Source organism: Cupressus sempervirens, chromosome 10, assembly GCF_028749045.1.
Source record: "Cupressus sempervirens isolate cs-2001-9-10 chromosome 10, ASM2874904v1, whole genome shotgun sequence".
Classification (NCBI taxonomy): domain Eukaryota; kingdom Viridiplantae; phylum Streptophyta; class Pinopsida; order Cupressales; family Cupressaceae; genus Cupressus; species Cupressus sempervirens.
Window position 1 is genome coordinate 882,719,482 of NC_143127.1, and position 26,218 is coordinate 882,745,699.

The following is a 26,218-nucleotide window of genomic DNA, read 5'->3' on the forward strand; positions in this document are numbered from 1 at the left end:
ATTTTCCCACATATGCATTCCTCATACGGAGTGAAAGATGTGATTGAGTAGGCCTCAACCATCCATTTATATTCCCTTGGTAAAGACCTTTACTTACCCTTCTCCCTCTAATAAACAAACATGTAAATTGCAGTAGAAGCTAAATAAGACATCGTGGGGTTAAATAAATTCTAGTTAAATGCATTATGTAACATAAATGACGTGACCCCAAATTTAAATGTCAATGCTTTATATGGTGCACTAAAAGGCAATCAAACGAAGCATTCCTAACGTTCAACTTTGACTGTTCTTGAAGTGATAAATGCTTTCACAACTCTGACATAGTATTTATAAAATAAAATATATACTTATTATACTATTTAGAAAAATTATATAATATTATTTTGTTTTAAATTGATGGAATTATATTTTTAAAATTAAAAAAATAATAATGTTAAATATAATTAATTTAAACATCTCAAATTTTGTTGGATGATATATTTTACACATATAAGTTGAATTATGAATCTTAAATAACTTTAAAATAATTAAATATGTAAATGCAGAGATAAATGAAAGATATATTTGTGGGGTTTAAATTTAAACAATTTGTTGAAAACTTTTGGAATGAGTGACTATGAAAAGACAAATGTAAGTTATGGAGTATAAAATGCAATTAATTGTAGAGTTAAAGTTGTATTGCTATAAGTAAATCTATTACATATAAATTTAGGAAAATAAATATAGTTATAAAATCTTAACTAAATTTAGACTTAATTGAAGATTTGGGAAAATATTTTTAATAGATTAGGTTACATTAATTTTATTACTATAATGAAAATAGTCTTCAATGTCATGTTAGACTATTTTTTTGTTAAATAGTGTGTCTTGATTCTAGATTCAATTGTGTTAGATTTGCTTTGAAAAGTTGAAGACTATTTTGATTATTGTAATAATAAAAATAATGAACTATTTTCATTAGTGTTATTAATGGTGTGAACTAGTTAGATTGACTATGTGTTAGAGTTATTGTTCCAAATATAGTGAATAAATCATATTTGATTATGTGTGTTGCATATGTGGCAAAGAGTTTGAGTTGTAAACAATAACTAGTTGTAGATGTGTTTGAGTTAGGTGTCAATAAGTTCGAGTTAGATATCAAGTTTGTGTGTGTGTGTGTGTGTGTGTGTGTGTGTGTGTGTGTGTGTTGTCAATCATGAAGTAGTTTGTTGTGAATCTAATTAGCAGTCATTTAGGAATGTTGGGGGGTCAAGTTATTGAATAAATATGCATCTACTATTAAAGAATACAAGTTGGAAAAACATATTATTTCTTTGTTCTATCTTCTTTGTTTCTTTTGTTCTATTTTTCCTAGTATGGTATCAACGCCATCTTCCTATTAAATTGTGGGTGTGTTAGAGAAAAAGTTATCAAGAAGATGAGGCCTAGAGAAGAACCACTAGATCTTGATGGTGATTATGGTTTCATTGGAGGTTTTATTCTATTTTGAAGAAGGTCAATGCTTTGAAAAATAAGATAAGATGTAGTAGAGGCTAGATGGATGCTCAATAGTCTGAGGTGCTATAGGATCAGAGAAACTACCTCATTAGGGTTATGAGACATGTAGTGCCTCTCATGTTTGTAGTCTATACCTTGCCTATTTTGATTCGAGAGATACTTTATACTCTTATTTTTCGTACTTTGAGATGACCTGAGGGTTGAGTGTTATACTTTGATTCAGTACCATAGATGTTATACTGCTATGTTGTTCAGATTATCATATTTGCATGTTGATGCCATTTTGAGATGATAGTAGATCTATGATGATATTTGATTATCTGGTATTTGGACATTTTTCTGATTATGTTATGTGATGGATTTTATGCTATGGTGATTTACCTCATTGTTGTCTCTTTATGCTTTATGCGAACATGAGTGATGTAAATGGATTAGTTAGGTATTTAATGCATTTTGCTTCGGCTATGATATGCAATTGCACTTGATCATGTGTTTTAGTATGCAGGAATTGTATCCCTAGTAGTGGCACATGGAGTTAGTGATTCAACCATTCATATTTTACCAATGTCATCCCTGTATGGTTGACATATCCTTATTTAATTGTTTTAAATTAGAACCTTTCAGTGATTAGTAAATCTGAACTCATCTACATTATGTGATTAGACTAGTGAATGTGTCTGTGCATTTAGAGGTTCGCATTGTCACGAAGGTTGTTTAGCAATTTCTATGATTTGGGGTTTTCGAGCTTTAGATCTTTTCGAATTTAATTTCTGGCAACTTTGCCTTAGGTGAATTCTCGTTACAAGGAATAACCTGTTTTCGTTTGGGTTGATTCAAAGTCTAGCTAGTCTAACTGGCTATTTGCCCTAATCGATTATTCACTCAAAAAGTGAATAAGTATTGAAAAAGGGATTTTATTACTCACTTCTCACTTTTTGAAAATAGAAATTTGAGAGCTTTTCTAAAATCCTCTTCCTGAAGGATTGGATTTCTGTTCGTTCTAGGAGTTATGAGCGTGGGATCTTCGCGAGGTCGGTCTTGTTGGATCCGACTCAAGTAGACCTTGCTTTGCCATGATTTTTGGCAGCTTCGGTGGGCATTTTATTTTATTGTGTGGGTTTCAATTTATGCCCCTTTTGCTATTAGGTAGGGCCTTCTCGTTTTATTATTTTTGCTTCGTTTCAAGTTCTATTTTTGGTAGCCATTTGGTTGGAGGTTGAGAACTAGTGTTCCCCTCCATTTCTGTTTGCTGGTTCTGCTCGATTCGTCAGGTATGAACATTTTCTCAATTTTTGGGATGGGGGTTTGGGGTTTCGCACCATTATGGTAATCATTTATGCACATTGTGTTTGAACCCAAATATTATTGGATTTTTGGGAGTTTTGTACCCAAAGGTCAAATGGGTTTTAATTTTAGAATTTTCCAATTTTGGGGGTTTTTACCTGGTTTTATGTGCCACCTTATTTTCTCAAGTTTTCTTGGCACAATGTGGGTCGTGGACCTAAAAAATCTGTTTAGATGTTAGTCAGACCACTGTTGCACTTTTATGTTGCATTGGGATGCATGCCACATCCGTCTTGATTCTATTTTCGGTTGAGCGATTATCTGCATTGTGTTCTCATCCAGTCCTTTTGTTATGATCTTCGTGATGGTGGTGCGCCACACACGAGTACATGCATGTACATTTTATCGAGTGATTTGTGAGGCCCGATCTTTCGTGGTACTTCCAGAAGTTATGATCATTGGGGTTGGGTTCGAAATTTGCATGCCTGTGGGAACTCATCATTGGATGAGCATGGGTAGCGTAGGGTAGCATATGGAGAGGGCTTCTATCTCGCAACCTAGTGACCATTACCTAGAGGGTTGGCAGAGGAAGTTTTAAGTAATTGATAACTAAATAAAACATTGTGTGGTAATAAAATTTAAGATAATAAAAAAATGTTTCAATGTGAGAGCCTTCCATTAGGAAGTTGAGTCCGCACAGATCTAAGCTTGGGCTTGTCGATGCCAAGCGACTCTCCATGATGTCAGCTCCTACTTAGCAGCCCATTGAGTATCTGACTAGGAGGTCTGTAGTTTATGCATTGTCTATGTCTTGGATTCAGTCATCATACTGTCTGGCGTGTGTGTTAGCCATGGACGTTTGCTTGTGGGTGTTTGTGGTTGGATCATATAATCTCCATCAACACAGCAAGAGTGGAACTATAGGTGTCATGTGGTTGGGAGGCGTAGCTATCCATACTGCTGCTAGGGATTGACATACAAAGACAATTTATTGTTCTAGCGCGACCATTGTTGGATGTTTTCACTTGGTACTTCAGGTTTCGAAGTATGCCTTCTTACAATTTATGCTTTCATTGGGATGTTATATATCATGGTTAGATGATGTTAGTTATTGTTGCATTTCCTTATTATGATGATTAACATATGATAAATGATATTATCTATTTTGTACGATTTATTATGCTTTCTGTTTAGCATGTTAGATTTCCTTATGCTTATGTTGTAACATGTTTTAGTAGTGACATCCTTATATGATAGTATCGACAATTTGATCGGTAGCTTGGGATGTTACGTGCGAGGGATGACTAGGGTCCACTATGGCCTTATGATGCTATTGTGGTTGGGAGCAATCTCATACTTAATTTGGTTGTATTGTTAATTGTGATGTTATTTCTGTTATTGCGATGTTGCTTTAGTACACTGTGATGTTTCCTTTCATTTTTTTCCTTCATTGTTTGTTAGATGGTTAGATTTTGGCTTTCCATCTTTCAGTTATTGTTCAAGCATCCTTGCTTGGAAATGTGGATCTGGTACTCCATGGTGTGGAGAAATTTTATTAACTTAGTCCTTTCTGCATTTTTGCTTCTTGCATGTTGTTTTGGGACTTCGTGCAAAATCGTGCATCCTCACGCAAGGATGCAAGATCTCACGTGACGTGTTGGGTTTCTTTGTGTGGCTTGGCACTTTCTCGTGCGAAACCCTACACCAATCTTGGGGTGTCTTGGTGGTACGACCAAACACTTCCTCGCACCATTGTGCACATCTTTGTGCAGAAAGGTATTTCTTTATGTAGCATGCTGCACATCTTTGCACAAAAACCTGTCAGTCTATAGTCCTCACACAGAAACCAGGGGGCACCTCCACTAGTTTTTGGGTATCAATTTTTGGTGTTTCTAGTACTGTTTGGGTTGACTTAAATTACCTTGCTTTGATAGATTTTAGATTATGTGTTTTGTTGTCGTTTTGGCTTTCAGTTTCGTATTATGCGTTTGAAGATTTGTCGGTTGCTGAGATGGTAATTAAGTCTTTTGTTGTGATTGGTATGATTAGTGTATGATGTGGTCATGTGCACTCATACTTGTAAATTTTTTTTATCTTGGCTTGTATTTCATCCTTGTTCTAAGGATCTCCGGGCGGGGTATTACAAGACACACAAGTGTGGATTGGTGTCTAATAGTTCAGGTAGATCTGAAAATCTAAAAGCTTGGCATCATACCTTTACGAGGGTTATGAGGCATTTCTTGTGCAAATGTTGTCCAATGGTGTTTCAAAGTTGGATGATAGCTGCATGACTATACCAGTAGTTGGAAGCAACTTGAGGAAGTCTTATTGGTCTATAAAATATCTTTCAAAGAAAAAATTTCTACATGATTTTTTTTAGCTGTCACATTAAATGGGGTTGTTGGAGTTAATGTTTCAACTGCAACGAATAAATCACATATGATTATGTGTGTTGCATATGTGGCAAAGAGTTTGAGTTGTAAACAATAACTAGTTGTAGATGTGTTTGAGTTAGGTGTCAATAAGTTCAAGTTAGATGTCAAGTTTATGTGTGTGTGGTGTCAATCATGAAGTAGTTTTTTGTCAATTAAATCAGTGGTCATTTAGAAATGTTGGTGGGTCAAATTATTGTATACAATTGCATCTATTATTCAATAAAATTAAGCTAGAATATTATATTTTTTTTTGTTCTATCTTCTTTATTTTTGTTGTTTTATTTTTTCTAATACTATGAACTCTAATTGGTGTTGGCTCATAAACTACCATTGGGTATATATCCACTAGTTAGTGTGTGGAGTCTCTAACCAATAGAGTGTCTACACAATTTTGATACTTTTATGAAGTAATGGAACTTATAATTGATTAAAAAACATTTCTACAAAAGACTTTCATAACCCTACACAAATAAATGCACCTATAAATGATGTCACACAATCTATTACATGCAAGCATAATATACTACAATAATGACCATGTACTATCTATAAATAGAGGTAGGTGTGGAAGTTTTAAATCTCCAACCAATGTGAACAAAATTTTAGATTAAATGACAAGTGATCATGTATTTTTATATAAATTTTAGTTGGCAACATGGTCAAAGTTGACTTTAAGTGTTCTAAAAATAGTATATTTATAAAATATCTCAAGCAAATCCTTGTTTGAAACTCTTGTAGATATGATGTTTTGTGCCTAAGGGATGGGACAGACTTAATTAGTTTAGACTTTTTGAAAATAATACCAAGCTTGGATCTACCCTAGTAATCACCAAAATATGCATACAATATGATGCCACAAATAAGAAATCTCAATTTTAAATGACAATGTATACACCTTGAACCATCAAAAACCTCTAATATCATGTGATAATTTTTAAAAGAAGAAATGAAAATGATCTCAATGACAAGAAAAAACAAAATTTGAATGAAAATATTGTTGTTGTATATTTATTAAGCCACAATACAAAGACTAGAATACAATTATATAGGAAACTTGGATGTTTGAGTAAATATGGCATGTATTTAAGAGTTCTTAATTCCTATTTATAAGGTTAGTAAGACAAAGGTGGCCTTGATTATATATCTAGGTGACATTCAACTACCATTAGTCAAGCATTTATGAGGCAATTACGGTGCTTGATGACCTTAAATCAAGGATTACAAATGTCATTATTAGCTACTTTAGTAAATATAACCCACCCAACCAAGTTTATCCTAGGTGTATAACTTTTAATAAAGAAAATTAACAAATATAAGAATATAAAATAATGTCAAAATACTCACATTTTTAATTATTAAACAAATTGATATGTATATTGGAGGATCATATATCTAGACATATGAATAATATGCATATATTATAAGTATTTATACATTATCATACACAAATTAAATTTTGGAGAGTTTAGGCTTTTTAATATTTCTATTGTTAGTGATACATAGTCACACAATATAATGATACACTATTAAAATTTGAACATTTAAGGTGTTGTGTTAAATTTCCTTTGAATATAGAGAAGAGGTCCTTTAGTTGTACCCTCACTAATATTAATCGCTAAAGAAATTCATTGATTAAGTATAACTTAGTTATACATAATTAGTGTCAAATGGGTGTCATTAAATGATAAGTTCACTTGGTGCTCATGGGCAAGATCAAGACATAATTTTTCTTAAAATACATCATAGTGTTGACATACATGCTATAAGTAGTAGTCCCACTTTAATTAATTGATAAATAATCTTAGACCCACAAGTGACATGAGTTCAACTCGAAGGAGCATATGTATAGGCGATAGTGCCCATGTTTGAGGAGCACAATTGGAACAATAAGGAGAAGATATGTAGTGCAATATTCAAGCCTACCATGTATTGGTTGAAGAATTGTAAGACAAAAAAAAAAAAAAACGAGGTCCTTGCCTTGTAGGAGAAAAAGGTGTATGGTATTTAAGCTAAAAGTCTGTTAGAGAATTATATATTTAGCAGTATCCTTATTGAGAGAGGATTATATAGAGGGGTATCCTCACATGATGTGAGGAGTGAAGACTTCATTAGAATTCCTTGAGTAAATAATCTACAAAAAGGATATACAAAATAATTTATATGGATTTAGTTGAAACATATAATTATTAAAGAATATCATTAAAATTTTGTATGGGTGAAAAGTGCACATTTCAACACTTTTCTCCTTTCTTCTTTGTTTTGCATTGATTTGCATGGGTGTCTTAATTATGTTGTCTTTGCCTAGACTCAAATTTACACTTAATAATACTACAATTGTCTTATCTTATTGATTAACACTTTCTTTGCTCAAGGTAGAGACATGTACAACATATTTACTTAGGTCAAAACATGAGGGATTGACCTAATTAAATATAACCCTAGGTTGAGTTAATTTCAAGTAGTTCCTTATGTACCATTTCTTGCACCAAAATATTTAAATTGTGCATCTAGAATATGAATAAATAATACCACCTCAATTTATTATTCATCATCTAGGATCTTCCCCATACAATCATAATCATTCCCTACTAGTTGTCATGATACTACTTAGAATCATTCATATCCTTATCATATCTTTGTTCCACATTAACCTTTCGAATATATTACCACTTTTATCAACAAGTATCAAAACATTACTTCTTACACTAGGTCACCTATCACTTATTACACTTTTGGTTCAAATCTAAAAACTCATTGGACTAACCGCCAATGTTCCCCTTTGAGATTTGTGACATGGATTAACCGCCTCATGTGTTCTATAAGTATAGTAATTGTATTGGGCACTGATAGGTCGATCTTTTGGTTCAACGACAACTCTATCTTGTAACAAGTGGTATCAAAGCTTGGTCATAGGTTCAAATCTCCTTGGGTAATGCTGAGGGGGAGATTGTTGGACTAACCGCCAATGTTTCCCTTTGAGATTCGTAACATGGATTAACTACCTCTTGTGTTCTATAAGTCTAGTGGTATTGGGCACTGATAGGTCAATCTTTTGGTGCAACGACAACTCTATCTTGTAACAAAACCTTCATTAACGTAACCACATCATTGTTAGTTGCATTTGTTGCTTAATGCATTTCTAGCTTTATCAAAACTAAGAAATCCATTAGATGAGGTTTGCCCAAGGTGAAATGTGGGAAGCTATTTGCCTTCTTCTCTTAGAATATCATATTCCAATGATGATCTTTAATACAATTTAGTCCTCTATGTAAACGTGTAGGTACATATATGTTTATTGCAAGTACCAATGAACTACATACCATGGATTTGGGACCATTAAAAGTTTAGAGGCATGCATGTGGGTCAATACCATAAAAAATATCAAAATGTTGGTTTAAGATTGACCTTCTATAAATTTTGAAATTGAATCATTCTATCCATTTTCAAATATTGTTTGAATAGCAATCATTTATTTGTTGACCATAACAAATCTACAAGACCCATTTAAAACTCTTCATTATCAAAATATTAACTTCTACCATATAATTTATAACATATTATATCACAACTGTAAGTTAAATTAATTGAAATATACTACTATATTCAAACTTTTTTTTTAACTTAATTTTTTTATTTTTTATATAACTTTTTATTTTTAAATTATAATTTATTACAAATTATACAACTTTTTATTTTTAAATTATAATTTATTACAAATTATACTGTAATCTAATTATTTAAGATATAATATATTTTCATAAGAGTTAAAAGACATTTAAAAATATTTCTAAGTATTTTGTTTAAATTTTTGAATGATAAATTAAATTTTCCTCATTCATAAAAGACAACCTTCCTAAAAATACATAACTATATTTGATTAATTATATATATTTTAAAATTTTTAATAGAAACTATACCACCATCAAATTTAAACTTGGTAGCATGCTTCAAAATTCAAAGGACCTTCCTTCCTTTTTGGACCTCCTCTTTCTTCGAATTCTCCTGTGGGGCACACAAACATAGCTCAAAATCTTGAATTCTTCAATAACTACTATTTCGCACAAACCAGACAAAATCATAGGCTCACACTTCCATTACCTCTATCGTTGGTGCTAACATTGTCTCTTTTCACATACACCTCATTCTAAATCCCCGCTTTTAACCTCATCTGTCTTTATTTCATTATCATTGGTTTTGCAAATTTTTGGGCTTTCTTCGAGTTTTCTGTATGTGTTTTTCTTGGGGGTCCAGTTGTATCTGGCTGGTTTTTTTATTGCAATTGTTTCTCAGTTGAGATATCCGCGTTGACCCTCATGGAGCGATGAAATGGGTTGTTTCAGGAGCTGACTGACGTTATTGGGTTCTTGTTATTGCTAGAGAAAGAGGATTTGGAAGGTGAGATTGATTCGGGGTACGTTTGCTATTGCATTCATTTTATCTTGAATTTTCTTATTTTGTATCTCAGACGAATGAATTCACTGAAATGTGAATCAATATCTGAAGCCATGTGACGCTTAATCAATTAAATTGCATATGTTTTAGCTGGACAATTTATGAATTCTGCACTCGGTAGTTGGTAAGTTGAGTATAGGTATAGTCCATTAAAATGTTTTCTGATACCCACTTGTCCTTTCATATTTTTTTGGATGTTGCGTATAATATGTTGTGATTTACAAAGGTTTAGCTAGTTCGGGAATTCGGGGATATGGCTTCTGCAGATTGCTTTGACGTAATGTTCAGTAAATTGCAAAAAATTGTTTACGTTCCTTGAGATGATTTTTTGAAGAGGGGAGTACGTGATTCCTTACTATAAAGTTTAAAAGAGAAAATGTAAAGCCGACACATCATCCCTTCAATCTGCCCAGGACTTGCACCCGGTCTCATCTCCTATTTCATTATACGATACCCTATCTGGTAGGGAAGATCCTTTTCCTACTAGGAAGAGATGGGATTGCTGGGATTTTGCTTACGGTAGAGCTGGAGTGCTTTTTATTGATGTTAGATGCACTCCCCAGGTCATTCAGATTGTCCGTGAAGGCAACGAATAAGCATATTCATACAATTGTGCCAGTTAGCCTCCGTGGCTCTATCAAAACAAAGTCACATGATACGCGTTTTAAAGCTCAAACCACTGAAAACTAATAAAGCCCTCACCAGCAGACTGCGGTCATGTCACAGGTACACCCTTTTACTGCATATATGCTAATATTTGAGGCACGACTCTCAAACCAAAGGTCAAAGGGGGGGTTGGTTGGCACAGGATTTGGATCGGCACTAACAGTCAAAGGCTAGGCAGATATAGGGAGAGGAATTGCTTTGTTTGAGATTTGAAGTTTCATGTATCACTGAAAACAACATATTGGTTGCTTGGTTTGTCAGTGAATGGAATCCCAGTAATGTTTCAAGCAATCTAAATGGAAAAAGGAAGAGAAGAAGAGAAGCAAGTCGATCAATTTGGCATCAGTGCCCGAAATTGCATAAAACACTTCGCTAATTTTAGGGTATTTAGATCTCAACATTGAATATGGCATATGCTACATAAAGTAAGTTCTCTTCTCGAGTTTATAGTATCCAACCAAAACCCAACGTCAAACATTTCCAATGGCGGACTTATTTCTCTCTAGTTTTCAATTACAACCAAATTAGTATGTTCTTTTTGAAGCCCCTTATGTGAAAGAGTTTAATCCCACTTGGGATGATGATGAAAAAAATTACTTGTGGGTGGCAATTAAGAGTAAGGCTAGTGGTGCAACTAAGAACCGGGTCTCATCATTTAAGGTGTGAGATGAGTAGATGGACATTTCCCAAAGAGAGTTGGAAAGAAGGAACATGCACTTTCTTGCAGCAAAGGAGTTGTTGAAATTGAATGACACTTTATCTTTGAATATGCTGGTTAACAAGATATTCGTGGTCAATATAAGAACAACTTGAAGGAGGGCTGTCTAGACCAATTTTTCAAAGAAGCAAGGCTTTACAAAACTGCTCATTTCCTGATAAAGACCCATAACCAGACAGTTGACATTGAGAATAACATGAAGATGGCTAATATCATCAGATTTCCACAATCCATCAGAGTTTTTTAATGTTTTTCTGGCTTAGATTGTGTATAATTTTTTAGCATCAACGTTTCGGATCGGAGTCTGTGATCCATCATCAGGATGAGAGAGTGCGGGATATGAAAACAAATAAGATGGCTTACGATGTGATTCTTGGTCCCTTACTGTTGATCTTGTGGACATCATTAAAATTCCTTCATTCTTCTTGCTTCCCACCTTGTTTACAATATCCATTTTTACTTAGTCTTCTGCAAAGACTGAATTCTGGTGATTCTTGGCAGTGTTATTGTTTATTAATATTATAGACAACACAACAACAATTCCCTCACTCTCTGGACTTTCAGGACACTGGTCTTCTCTTCAGGACTGAAGGCCTTGTTTTTTAGCAAGGGATTCATTTAGTTAAGATTAACACTGCATACTACATATATTTTCCAAGGAGGTGCTGCTAGTTGGATTTCTGATGTACTGGTTGAAATTTATTGGGTTTATCCTATCTTATTAAATACTATTGTCTTGTTCAATATAAATGCTGTTCTGATTTTAGATTATGAAACACAATTTAATTTAGTTAAAATTTGGTAACTAAGTTAATCTATGTTTTTGCATTACTGGGTAAGGTGACTTACGAAACTTTCACACCCTCTTAAAACACTATTCTGCAAGAAAGTAAGTGCAGGTACAGAATGAGGCAGATGCAGAGGGTTCAAGGGTAATCCAAGATACTGTGGAACCATAAACAGCTTAGAACAGTCCCTATCCAATATATTTGGTTTCAACTAAACTTATCAAGCATGTTTGGCATAAGAATAACCTGTCTGGTCCAAACAGAGCTAGAAGGGTAGCCGAACACTATCCACATTTGACAGATTTGAGCAAATTCGTGGAAAATTAATCTTTGTGAGATTCCGTTCAAATTTTCGTGTAATAGGGATCTTGTTCTGTACAATTTTTTATATTTGGTATACATGCCTTGAGGATCATCTAAGTCATGTAATTCCAGAGTTTGGGAGTTGTATCTTGTTTGTGCAACTGAGCAAGAAGCAAGTTGCAAAGCAAGACAAGTATGGCAGAGTATTATGGAAGTGCTTTCAAGTTCCACAATGTTATTGTAAATCTCTTTGCAGTGAATTGGTTTGTAAAGATTGCACGGAGAGACTATGGCATGAGTTTAGTTCACTTTTTGCAATATTACAACAACTATGGCACTTATCTTCACAATTGTAAGTCAATTTAATGGCATTTTAAGAAAAGAACTTAGACGGCACTAAGAAAAAATCATAAATCAGATTTCCATAAGTTTAAAATTTGTACTAGTGAGTTAGCAGTGAAAAATTTATGTTAATGACATCAATTGAAGCTGGGCAGTTTCTAGTTAATGTTCAGAGCTTTTCTCCAGGAAAGAGAGTGAACTACAGGATCAGTGTGAGCAATTTTTAGTTATATTTTCTTTAAGACACCATAATGTTATGGTGGTGCAGGATTGTGATTTAATCTAACTGAGCCATGCTTATTTTGTGATTTGTTTTCTCCATATTTTACATTTTAGAGGGTAGTTTAAAATTAATTTGATACAAAGCTATTGGTATTAAATTTCCATCTTACCTGTCCAACCTGAAGTATTGCATTTACAGAAGAAATAGACCCATTATTTAGATATTTACTGAAATTCTGATTAGGCTTTGCAGAGTGGTGGATTGCAGGAGCGGTTGTTTTAAGATCCACTGCCCTGGATAAATGGACCTACACTTGTTTTATTATTCTTGTTATTCTCCTTTTTGGGGAATTACCAAATTTTATGTGTAAGCTGATATTATATGTGTTGTTTCTTTTCAATTAGGTTGGCATGTGCTCAAACCAGTGATGGCTGTGGCAGCGTTTAAATCAACTTCTAAAAGATCCTTGACCGGGTCACGAGACAGGAGTGCAGCTGCAACAGACAAAGGAAAATCAGATTCCTCTCAAAATGGAGCCCACAGGAGATCAAGGAGCAATGATGCTTCAAATAACTGTTCTCAATCCTCCTCATCAGCAGACATTTTTCTGAATGGCCAAATGGATTTTGGAAATGCGACAGTTAATCCCCTTTTTAGAGGATCCACAGTACTGGAAGAAGCCTCCAGACTCATAGAGAAAAGCAAGGTGGACTCAAGTGATAGAAGAGGGCGATCATTGTCTCGTATTAGACCTAATGATGTCAATAACTGTCAATCTGAGGCTCTACGTGGGCAGAGGAGAGGACGTTCAGTGTCTCGGAACCATTCCATTAATCCTCAAAATACATCTAATCAAATGGCTAATGTAGATAGTGAACGAAGAGGAAGGTCTCTATCTTGTTGCAAATATTATGAATCTGAGGTATAGTTCGATTGTTATTCAGGCATTTGATGCTGAAGTTGGCTCATTCATAATATTTCTCCATCAGAACTATTCCACTTTTTGCTATGTCATATTTTAGATTCATAAAGATGGATACAGTTTCTAGCTCAAGTGATTTATCTTTAATACACATGCTATTCTTATTCATTACTGGCAGAGTGACATGGATAAAGCATCTAATAGGATGGGGCTAGGCCAAGTAAAAACTATTGGTATTGCTGAAAATAAAAGATACAGTCGAAATAAGCTTGCCAGAGATCAAGTCCACCTGCAGCAGGGGATACGGAGATGCTCAAATCAAGAAAGTGGTTCACAATCCTTGGATGGCTATTCTGTAAGTCCTTGATATCAATTGCTCTACATATTAAGAAAATAAAAGCTTTTTTAGTTAACTTTGTCTGCAAGGAAATTTAAAATGGAACATTTACTTTACCATCCGTAGAAACATCCAACACATAATTCTTGTACATGTAAAGTCATTTTTTCATCAAAAGTGGAGCATTCAATTTTCTGTTCTCTATTATCCATAGAATCTCCTAAAATATCTGATGTATGTATCTAAAGTAGTAATGCCAGTAAAAATTTTACCCAAATTTTTTGTTACCAGCTCATGGTAGTTGTGGCTTTGTTTAAACTTTAAATACTGGTAAATATTATGGAGATTTTGTTTGCTTTCTACTATAGTATCCAATTTCATATTAGCTTTTCTATTCTTTGAAATATTGAATTTTCTTTTGACTTTCTTCAAATATTTTTGCATCACTGAAAGTTAACAGCTGTGTGCAATCTGATTTTGTTTAACAGAGCTGTGTGTCATCGGTGTCTGATAATGAAAAGTCATTGATGCATCCAGAGGTTTGTGTGGAAGAGAAGACAATCAAATCTGTTTGTGAACAGACAAAGGTTTATTTTTTCTACCATAATTGAGCAATGTCATAGCTCAAAACAGTGCTCACTCTTGTTAGCATGTCTGAAGTGTGTTATATCCAAATTAACAAATAGTATACATATGCTAGTTTTTATGCATTTAAGTCTTCATCATTTAATCTGGTATCTGCCTCCTTCCTGCCTTTAAATGTATTCTGACTTAAAGGTCATTGCAATTCATTTTCAGTCTTTTCAGAGTGATCATCCTACTGGAGACACAGATGCTTCAGGACTGAATGAAGCTATTCGATCAGAAGTCCAACGTGCTGTTTCTGAAATTAAATTTGACATTGAACAAGTAAGTTGTATATATGCTCATTAGTCTTATATATACGCAAGATTTGTGTGAACTGTCAATTATACTTCTTGTGTTTAAAGTTTGTCTACTGTCCAATAATAAGAGCTCCAACAATGCCCACACCGAATGTGAAAAATAGGCAGCAACCTATGCCACATGTAATGCCTTTTAAGAGAGTCACATGCTTGACATATAGGTCTATGAAGACCCGATTCAGGTCGAAAAGAAGCAACATGTTGCTCAAACATCTCTTAAAATATACTATTTAATAGATTGTTTTAAAATGAGCCAAAGGACTATATTCTTCAATTAGAAATGGCAGGACTTACCTTGGCTTAGAGGAATCTAAAACCTAATTTTTGTGGAAGATACAAGTGTTGATTAGAATTTAGTCTACTGAAAGCTCCATTATACCCCGAATATCCAATAGCTGCAGTGACAAAATGTTTGGGTTCAGACCTTTTATATTTCAGAGGCTAAATATTGTTTATATTCCCATCACCCATGATGATCATGGGTTTTTTATGTCATATTTGGACTATCTGTCTAGCAATCTTAAAAAGGAGCTTGTCAAATTTGAGGCCAATAATATTTCACTGTAAAGCTTCTGGTAGAAAACTACGTATATCTATTCCTCAATATTGCAATTGGGAGTGAATATCCTTAGTTAAGAGTTAATTTTCTCAATAAACTTTAAGAAATCAAACACTTTATAGTGAATTGGACCTAATCTCACACATAAATTAAGGAAGAGGATACATGAAGGTAGCCTTTAGTTCCAAGAAAAAGGAATTTCCTAAGTTGTTGATTCAGGTTCAAGATTGGGTTGGTGGATGGGTTCATGAGTATGTATATGCTTACATATATATGCATTATACATACAAAAAAAAGAGAAACATGCATAATTGCAAAACTAAGTCATTTCACAGTACAAATATATTATGCTTGATCATTTATCAATGCCAAATGTCAAAGATAAAAATTAAATATTTGCTCATTAAACTATCTTCGTGATTGAAAAGAAAATCATACATTGAATTACTAAATTGCAAAACATAGACTAGTTCATCAAATAATAAGCTTGAATCATACTGATAAATGACAAGTGCTTAGTAGTTTATCAATGATCATAGTATCAAATGCACTTCAAGGGTCAAATGGTTTCATCCTCGGCTGCAACTATATCTAGATCCTCATCATTGAAACCCAAACCAGTTCCACTAGTCCCAGATGCTGCTATATCATCCTCCCCCTCAACATGAGGGATTAGGTGAGTGAAATGTTTTTTATTAGGTTCCTTTTATGGTTACATCAAAAAATATTTAAAAAAACACTCTTTTTTGATGAATAGGTCCCTTTCTATTAATTTAAATATAAACTTACATATTTACATAAAAAGGGATGAGGGACACAAGGTCACCCTGCAAGGGTTCACACAGCGGAAGGCCGGACACTAAACTATTCATCAAAAAGAACATATAAAGCAAACTTAGGCTGTGAGAACAGTGCCAGCCGAGGAAGGATCACGATCATCATGGCCCCATACATCAACGGGTTTGGTGGGGGGCTCAGGAGTAGCCCACCCATCCACAACATCATCATTCTTCTCTTTATCTTTATCTCCCTCTAGCCTGGGAGGTGAAATTGCCAAGTCCAGCCGGGGGAAGGACCACTTAGGATCTGGATGGGCAGAAGGCCACGCAGGAGACTCTTTAAAGTTGTTTTATTTCACATTTTAGGCCCTACTGCCCTGGGTCCTCCCGGGTTCATTGTGGGTTCGCCCAGGTTTGCACAGGCAAACCCACAGTCCAAAATCCGGACCCTGCCTGGACCCGCAGCGAACCTGGACACGAATCTGGACCAGCAGCGAACCCGAACGCCAATCTGGGGGCAGGGTCCAAACCGGAAATGCAGGGAATTTCTGAATAGCTTGTATTTCCTTACAGATTTTACAGTGGCTCTTACAGATTATAATTTGAACTTCTACCTGACAACAGCTTGTAAAATATATGGAAATCTGAAAGAGGTTCAGAATAAATGCAGTTGTTATCTTTAAATGGGAAATTATCATGTCATTTCAATGTATTGTGTGGTTTCTCAGGCTAGAACTTTGAATTAATTGCTTATGATGCTCAATAATTGCTTAGTATCGTTTGAGCAGGCCATTGAAAGGAAGAGCCCATCCCCAACTTCTTCCAATGGGTCCATCAGTGCACACCAGTTTAAGAGTAAAGATAACATAAGGGAAGAATATATTGCACGGTTATTGCAGGTAATAATCTTTACATCATTTATTGCTCAGAGATTTTGGAGATCCATGTACCTTTTTTGTTTTATTCAAATATTTATTAAAAGTGCATAACGATGATGTTATCCTTGATGGTTTTATTGTCAACTTGATATTTGAAAGGGAATTTAGTTTTAAAATGTGTTGGGACTTGCAGTCAGAAAAACGTGCAAGGAATCTCTGGGCACAGTTTGCAGAGGAAGAGCAGCGTTGCCAGGAGCTTACAAAAATTGTGAAGAGCTTACTTTCGGATCCACAAATGTCTCAAAATCAAAAACCATCACGAACACGAAAAGTAAACTTTTGTGGCTGTTCTACATATATAGATAGCTAGTTTTGTGTTCTGTAGGCTGTTATTTATTCTCGTCAAGCATAAATCCCAAACTAGACTTCTAACAAAAAACATTTAACGTCTTACTGGAAAATTTAATGTTTCATCACACTGAAAAAATATTTTTCTAACCAGACTAGTGCAGAGCGGCGGAAGATGTCTAAATGCTTGACGGAAGCAGCACAAAATTACTTTGACGAGTGTGTCTCTATATCCACATTTGAAGATTCTGAGATGTCATCTTTGGAAGAACTAGAGAATCACTCACCTGCTCAGGATGTTAGAAGAGAAAAAGGAGTAAGTTATATAAGATCAATTCAAGACATTTTATCATACAAGCTAGCTGACGGCTCTCCCTACTCATCAATTTCTAGTTCATCATGAGACTGAAGTAGTTCTACCCAAAGCTGAATTGTGAAACTAATTATAAACTTGCAGTTATGAGATTTCCACAATCCATGAATTATGCAGCTATTTTTCTGGGTCAAGATTGTGTAAATTTTTTTTATCATCATGATGATGGATCATGGAGTATGATCTGAAATGTTGATGATAAATTTTTTTTACACAATCTTGACCCAGAAAAATAGCTGCATAATTATAACCTTACAATACTTAACAGACAAAATTCAGAAATACCCTCAGATGTATGTTAAATTCAACAAAAATGTCACTGTATGACATTATTATTCGTTTGGTTGATCTACAGTAAATTTACCGAGTTTTTAAGAAAGTACAAAGTCTGTATAAATTATATTTCATAGAACATTAACACATTTCAGCATATGAATATTGTTTTGCCATTCTGATTAGTTACATGTACCAGGAAGCAGAAACGTGTGCTGGAATCACACATAGCAAAAGCAACAGAGGCAGCAGTGCTGGTTGCACTAGTAAGGGCAGAAGCTTGCAGAATACATCAGACTTCAGTCAAAGCAGCATAGGAAGTAAAATGTCATTTTCAGCAAGGAATCATGCAGATGGGACAAAGAACAAGAATTTTGGAAACAAAGTGCAAAATTATGGAAATGCAACTCAAGAAGGTGGTATGAAAATTAGGTTTGTTAAGTCTAGCTCAAGCTACAAGGATGATGAATTTTTATCACATGCATACAATGATGCTATCCTGATTGAAAATCTTAAGGTCAAGAGCATAATTGATTTTGGAGGTCTCCTTCTGTGCAACAAGCTACACATTTGAGATTTTGTAATTTAAAGAGTAATACATATTTTGTACGTGCAATCCGATTAAAGATACGAAGAAATGGAGCAAATATCTTTCTAAATTACTTTTCAACAGTGTGGAACCAGATGATGAATGCCAATATTACTTAAGTTAGAGTCGGTGTATTGCTCTCCTTGAACTTCAGGACTTTGATGATCATTTATGTTGCTTAATGTTTTTTATCAGCTTTCTTAGTGTGCTTAATTGTAGTGCCTAAAATAGTCTGGATTTAGCTGTGAGGGCTTTCTAAATAAAGCTTTCATGCTATGGGCAGTTTGTTAGGAAGTTTTGTGAAACATGCCCCTCTGTTCGTACTCTGCATATACATTCTTTCTTTGACATGTGTACCAAGTCAGAAGGATATCTGGTCTGCCAAGTTACTCAGGACATTCGTTGAGCTCATTTTTTATTTCACAACCAATTAAGTTCAACTGTTTGCATCTGAGTCATCTCGTCATTTTTTGCGAAAGGGAATGCTAGAGGTTTCACACACTAAAAACTATTTTTCCATTGCTGCAAATGTATCACACAAAAGGGGTGGTCAATTAGCATTGTATCTTCTTGTGGCAAGTGTTAGCCAAAATTGAACCAATCTAAACTTAGGGGCTCTTCCTTAAACACACAGCAGAGTTTATCAGCAACTACCTTTATATCATGTTTGGGGTTACACCCTAGCACATTACAATAAATCCTCTGCCTTGCGCAATGTCGATAATTTGGTTTTGATTTTGACTTACTGTTAACAAGACATGGACTTGACGAAGATTTAGCAGGCTGATCTGGGATTTGGACTCAGAGCACATAAACTCAAGAAATTGAAAAGAAAACATGTTATGCTTAGAGTTTTAAAAAGAACCATATGTTTTCCTATGCCCTCTTCTTTAGAAAGATCAATTACAAGCTACTTTGATCACATATGTAATTACCAGCGATATCGGGAGACCCGTCTCCAGACCCCTGGGACGCGTCTCGGATACTAGTACTCATCTCCCGTCTCGGAAATGTCTCCGGAGACTTAGTGGGTGCTCAAGGTTCGGGCAATGATGTCTCCTGATGTCTCCTGCAGTCTCCTGTTGGAAAATCAATGTCACCACGTTTAAAAAAGTCAAAAATGATAATAGATTTCTGATTTTCATTATTTTGTTTGTGTATCAGCATTCGCCCTTGAACTGTCAATATTTTTTCTTTTCAATATGTAATGAAAATCTTATATGAAACATTGAAATATGAAGCGTGAGTTTTAAAATCTGACACAATATCATTTTACGTTGGTGTATTCAAACTTAATATTGTTTGCAGTTCTCTCTCAAAGTTCTACGCAATGTTGTTTTCTAGAGACTATTAAACTTTAATTATAAAAAAATATTAACGTCTCCAAGTACCCTGTCTTCTTTTTTTTGAAAATTTGCCACCCCAGTCTCCCGGTAACTTTGGTAATTACAGGACAGAAGTAGTCTCGAGCTGAAGGAAACAAGATTTTCAAACATTTAAGTGGTGTACAAAAACTTGTGGATTTGTGACAGTCAGTGAATAAAAAACATAAATCTCATGATGTCATACACCATGGTAGAAAGTTGCCTGACTTGGCCCAACACCGGAAGCTCTATGGTGGGTTATGTGTTAGCACCTCAGGTAGCTTCTCAAAGCTGTTGGCCATATTAGCATTGTTCAGGATTAGAATTGAATTGAGAAACATGACTATATCTATAATTCAATTGTTCGGAATTAAATATGGAAAAGCAGAGGAAACTGAAAAACGCTGTGAAATTCACAATGCCCGGAAAAAATCACTGTTTCTGTTATTAGGGTCGAATCAACATAAATACTAGAGATTCTTTCATTATTTATCGTCTTAAACCAAGCTCTAAGATTTCAAACACTTCGACAGATAAAAGAGTCAAACCCACAAAGAACAATAAATAGGCCCACTAAATGGGGACGAAAAGGATGCTTGTTGAAAAATGAGTACCTTGAGTTGGGTCACAATTGATCGAACGTTTTGTTATTTAAGTCCAGTCCACAATTGATCGAATATGGTGATTGTTTTGCATTTTGAAGGTATATTCGTTGGCTGAGTCTGAAACTAGTCTTGCAAATCTGAAGGTCGTTGGGAAGTCTGTAAAAAACTCGCACAGGCTCTCGGGTGGGGCTGCCAAACTCATTTAGCCTGCAATATTGGGCACCCAGCGAGTCTTGCGACTCCTGGGTTTTGATGATGATGATTAGGTAATATTTGGGATTGCTTTGAGAAGCGCACATGATGCTATGATGTTTGTAAGATTTTTTTAGCTCCTACAGTTTCAATCAATTAATCTAGTTTGTCGCTGAACTGAAATAATCCATTCTGATTTACGTACATTCTGTGATTTTGTTTTCTCGCCTTAATTTTTATTTTGTGAAATGATATTTTGGTCACATGAGATTGATTTTATGCTGTAAAGTCTGTACTCTTGAATACGATAAAGCAATGAAGAACAGTCAAGGGAGAAACCATCCACATAAAAATTGATTTGTAAATTGGGATGTTTTTCGGATGGGCAGGCTAATATTAATTATTAATTATTATTTGTTGTGATTAATTATTATTAATTGTTAAGTTTGAGTGGTTTTGAATCCAAGATTTTATAAGAGGCTTACAATTTACCAATTTACATGGTGGTGTATAAAGTTTTAAAATTCATTAACTAGTTCATTTCAAATTGATTAGAGCTCTAATTATTATTAATTATTAAGTTTGAGTAGTTTCGAATCGAAGATCTTATAAGAGACTTACAATTTACCAATTTACATGGTGGTGTAGAAAGTTGTAAGAATTCATTAACTAATTCATTTCAAATTGATTACTTATTAGAGTTTACTATTTATTGGGTATTATTTTCTCTTTACAAAATTGTGAACATAATGTAAACTTATTTTTATGTAACAATATTTTCTTATTTGATAAATGACTATTTTTAATTTGAAAATTTGTGAACTAGTGAATACATATCATATTTAAGAAAAGATGCAATATAATTTTTTAAGACATTGTGAATAAAATCTATTATTATTTATTGACTATTATTGTACTTGCCAATGTGTAATGAATTAGTTCTTCTATATTGCATTATTATGTAACTATTAATTTTTTCTCTAATATAGAATTCAAATAGAATCTAATATCTTTAGTTAAATTAAAGATACTCATTATTAACTTTTAGCAATTTTAAAAATCAAAGGCTCTTCTTTTTTATTAATCAAAACCAACGACCTTGTACATATGAAGTAAAAAAAACTAAAATGAAAAGAATAATATGAGCTTTTAATTCTTTTAATTAAAGTTAATTTAATTTTAATTTTGTGGAGTTATTGTCTTAAGGTGGTAAAGTTAATGTAAAAGAAGAAAAATGGTTGTTAGTACTAATATTTGTTTATGCTAAAAATATAAAAATCATTTTGTTACAAGAGTCTATATAATACTTGTATTTTTATACAAGTTAAAACACAAAATATAAATCTTGATAGGGAAAAGATAAAAAAATATATAACTATTTCTTTTGAAATATTTTATTATTATAAAAAATTCAAAAACAAAAATTTGAACTTTATAAAATGTGTAATTATTTTAAAAACTAAAAACTGAACTCTTATCACTCAAAACTAATTTTCTTGACGATTCTTTTTTTAAAGAAATTTTTGACGATTTCGTTGTGCAAGATATTCCTGCAATTTCCGATGTTGCTACCCCCCCTAATGCTGAGTTGGATATCAACTCTCCCTATCCTTCCGATAGTGAGGATACTCTCACTGCTAATAGGAGAGGGAGACCTCTTGGTTCCAAAAACAAAAATATGATTAACAAAAAAAGTCTTACAGACCATGGCGAGATTACTCCTATGGAAGATATAGTGGGTTCGGAAGTGTTTAACATTAACAATAATTCTCAATGAATTGTCTTTCATGGAATATAAGAGGACTGGAATGTCTTGATAGAAAATATGTTATTAAAAGTTTCCTCAACTTATTAAGCATATGGATATTGTTATATTACAAGAAATAAAGTCTACTGGATTCACCTTGGAATCCAATCTTAACTTTCTGTGAAAAGATGCCATCACATTCTCCATGAACCATCCTCAAGGAAGAGGGGGAGTTGTGATTCTTATCAACCCAAAGTGGGGTCCTAGGATTAGGAGTTTTGGCATCTCTCCTTGCAACAGAGCTATTTGGTTAATTTTCAACTACAACAATTTTGATTTTGGTATTTGCTCTTTCTATGCTGCTAATGATTATTTTGAAAGAGCTATCTTTTGGTCTTGGCTCAATTCTCTTCCAAACATCCCCTGGATGTTTGGGGGAGACTTTAACATGATTGAAAATCAAGATAAAATGGGAGGTCTTCCCTTTTCTTGGAGAGAACAAGAAAAGCTCTCCTGGAATAAATTTAAACTTACCAAAACTCTTTTTGATCCTTTAAGTGGGAATAAGAGCATCACTCCTGGGCTCTGGCACACTTGGTGCAATTTTCAGAAGGGTCACTTTAGAATTTATTCTAGGTTGGATCGCTTCTATCTTAATAAAAATTTCTTCTCAGTGATCCCAAATAAACATAATAATTTGGTGATGGTTTCTCCCACCACTCTTTTGGATCACCACTCGATCTCTATCTCGATTAGCTTTAACTGCTCCCTTGTCCTCAACAGACTCTCTAACCTAAATTTATTCTTAATACCTCTCTTCTTGATGATGAAGCTATCCAATCTACTATTTCCATCATCACACTTATTAACGAATATCATTACCCCTCCATGTCTTATGTTGATAGATGGAACATGAACATATCTGCCTGGCAGAAATTATTGAGAACTGTTGGTCAAAAGAAGGCCAAAGATTATAGACACAAAGAGTCCTAGTTTAACTCTAATCTATACAATGTTGAATTTGCCATTCAAAATAACTTTGAAGATCCTTACTTGAGTCATCAACTTGCCTATGCTAAGAATGCGCTTAGAAAACATCAACACCAAAAAGCTCTTGGAGCTAGAATTCGGTCTAGAGCTCACTGGTTGCAATTTAGAGATAGAGGAAGCAATTTTTTCTTTACTCTTATCAAACAGAAATAGGCTCATGAGACCATTAACAAACTTTGTATGAATAATCAAGAGGTTATTGATATTAATATTATAAAAAGGGAATTTTCTCGTTTTTATGAGGATTTATTCACTTCTAAAGACTCTCATGAAGCTAGCTCCCTTAGAGATCAATGTAAGAATCTTATCCCCAAGAAGATTTTAGATATTGATGCCTCCACTCTCGAACAACCTATCTCTATTGAAGAAATTGAGAAGTCTATCAGCTCCCTTAATAATGATAAAGCTCTTGGTTCGGACGGGATGCTTGTGGAATTTTACAAGGCTAACAACAATTGGATTAGCAAAGATTTACTTAACATATACAATGAAGCTATTGATTCTAGCTCTCTGGGTAAATCTATTAATTATGGCATTATCAAACTCATCCCTAAGGATGGGGATAAAAACCTCATAAAAAACTAGAGGCCCATAACTCTTTTGAATGTCTCATATAAAATTCTTGCTAAAATCATGTCCCGTAGACTAGAGGCCATTCTTCTTAAGTTTATTGGTCCTACCCAAACTAGGTTTTTTAAGGGTAGATATATCTTAGAGAATCTGATTACTAGTTGGGAAGCTCTTTATTGGGCTAAAAATACTGAGCAAAATGTCTCTATGTTCTTACTTGATTTTGAAAAGCCTTGTGATAGAGTTGAGTGGAATTTTATTAACATGATGTTAGATGCTTTTGGTTTTCCTCCCTTCTTTTGTAACATTCTTAAAATGCTTCTCAAAGATGCTCATGCCCAAGTTTATGTTAACGGTTCGCTTTCAGACCCCTTTTCTTTAGGAAGTTCGATTAGGCAAGGCTATCTACTTGCCCCTGCCCTATTTTTCATTTCTCATGAAGCACTCTATTATATTCTTAGGGATAACTCTTTGTCCCTTTCTGTCAAAGGTGTCACGCTTCCTGATAATAGGGAAATTATTAACTGTCAATTCACTGATGATACCTCTTTATTTCATGAGGCTTCAGAAGATAATTTTGAAGCCATGATCAATAAACTCAATTTTTTTCTGTAAAATCTCTGGAGCTCGGTTATCTCAATCTAAGTCTATATGTCTTAGATGGAAAGATCAACCTTAGGACTAGTTTGATAAATTTGGTTTCCAATGGGGTGGCCCATCTAAAGTTGTCAAATATTTGGGAATTCCCTTTTCTATAGAGCCTTCTTTGAAAGATATGTGGAGCTGGGTCAAGAATAAAATCCATAATAAAATCAACAAATGGCACAATAGATCTCTATCACTTTCTAGGAGAATCCAAGTGTGTTAGAAAATTCTTTCCTCATACAATATTTACTATGCTTCAGCTTGGACGTTTAATGACTACCAAGTGTTGGAAATTTAGAAAGCCATCCGAAAGTACCTCTGGTCGGATGGGAAAGCAAATAACAAGATTCACTCTGTCAAATGGAATTGGTGCCATGTTGACAAGAGTCTTGGGGGTTTAGGGCTTAAAGACCTAAAATTAAGTGGTCTTGCTTTGGCCTCCAAATGGATCTTTCATGCTTTGGAGGTAGATGATCCGTGGAAAGTTATGATTCGTAACAATATTGAAAGGGGATATCCTGAGAATGCCAAATTCTAGAAGAATCTCCCTCTCACTAATCTGATTTGTGGTGACTTCCCTATCATTGTTCAAGGCTCTATTGTTTTCCAATCCATTTGGAAAGCCTAGAACCATGTTAGGCAATTCGTCAAGAATACAGGTTTTTATGACAACAAGACTCTCCATGGTGAAAGATCCATTTGGTGGAACCTTAAGCTGGGTAATAAACCCCTTGCCCTTACCCAAGGGTGCTCTGCCAAGCAATGGGCCACCTATGGGATTAAACAATTTATTGATATCTTTGAAAATGACAAGCTTATCCAATGGAATGAATTAAAGAACAAATTTGACCTTCCTAACTCTCATAAGAAGACTTATAATATGATATTCAAAGCTAGTAAGGATATTCCTACTCTTTGCCATATTGACTCTAGCAATTTCCTAAAAATTAAATGGCCTGATGAAACCATCATCACCAAGCTTAAAGTGAAAAATATTTACTCTGTTATCAACCATAATGAGGATATTATTAGTCATGTTAATAATATTTGGTACACTGATCTTGATGTTTCCTCCTAGAAGAAGTTTTTTGACAAGCTATGGAAAAGTTCTATTGATCCCAAAATCAAATGCTTTAAATGGCTTCTTATTCTCAACAAGCTTCCTATTAGGAATAATTTCTCTAATGTTAATTATTGCAGTATTTGCGGAACCTCGAAAACGGGAAGACATATTTTCTTTGATTGTAGCTTTGCTAAAGAGGTTTGGTTGATGTTTGGTATCTCTATCCCTTCTACTTTCAACATTTTTGAAATTATTACTGGTTTTATTATTAA

The 26,218-nt window shown here is 34.2% G+C and overlaps 1 protein-coding gene and 1 long non-coding RNA gene across 3 annotated transcripts; one reads left to right on the top strand and one right to left on the bottom strand.

Moving 5' to 3' along the window:
* Nucleotides 1–9,196: 9,196 nt before the first annotated feature.
* On the top strand, nt 9,197–18,780 carry LOC149536811 (uncharacterized). 2 transcript variants are annotated; one of them, XM_089804514.1, is made up of 9 exons: nt 9,197–9,611; nt 13,113–13,630; nt 13,809–13,985; nt 14,456–14,554; nt 14,766–14,876; nt 17,038–17,148; nt 17,321–17,458; nt 17,630–17,791; nt 18,321–18,780. In XM_089804514.1, exons 2-9 carry the CDS (start codon nt 13,136–13,138, stop codon nt 18,693–18,695), a joined length of 1,668 nt encoding a protein of 555 aa, XP_089660640.1. In that variant the 5' UTR covers nt 9,197–9,611; nt 13,113–13,135; the 3' UTR covers nt 18,696–18,780. The 2 variants fall into 2 exon arrangements, with proteins under 2 accessions (XP_089660640.1, XP_089660639.1); XM_089804513.1 differs by having other exon boundaries at nt 9,294–9,627.
* A 776-nt stretch (nt 18,781–19,556) lies between these two features.
* Nucleotides 19,557–20,828, bottom strand: LOC149536812 (uncharacterized). Its single transcript, XR_016356993.1, has 2 exons — nt 20,689–20,828; nt 19,557–19,789 (listed from the first exon to the last, which is right to left on the bottom strand). It is a non-coding gene; the product is annotated as an uncharacterized LOC149536812 (long non-coding RNA).
* Nucleotides 20,829–26,218: the final 5,390 nt, after the last annotated feature.

Bases quoted from the DNA above. Each gene is read 5' to 3' on its own strand.
- LOC149536811 (XM_089804514.1), top strand. From the start codon at position 13,136: ATGGCTGTGGCAGCGTTTAAATCAACTTCTAAAAGATCCTTGACCGGG. The intron at 13,631-13,808 runs GTATAGTTCGAT...CATTACTGGCAG, and splicing joins GCAAATATTATGAATCTGAG to AGTGACATGGATAAAGCATC. The intron at 13,986-14,455 runs GTAAGTCCTTGA...TTTGTTTAACAG, and splicing joins AATCCTTGGATGGCTATTCT to AGCTGTGTGTCATCGGTGTC.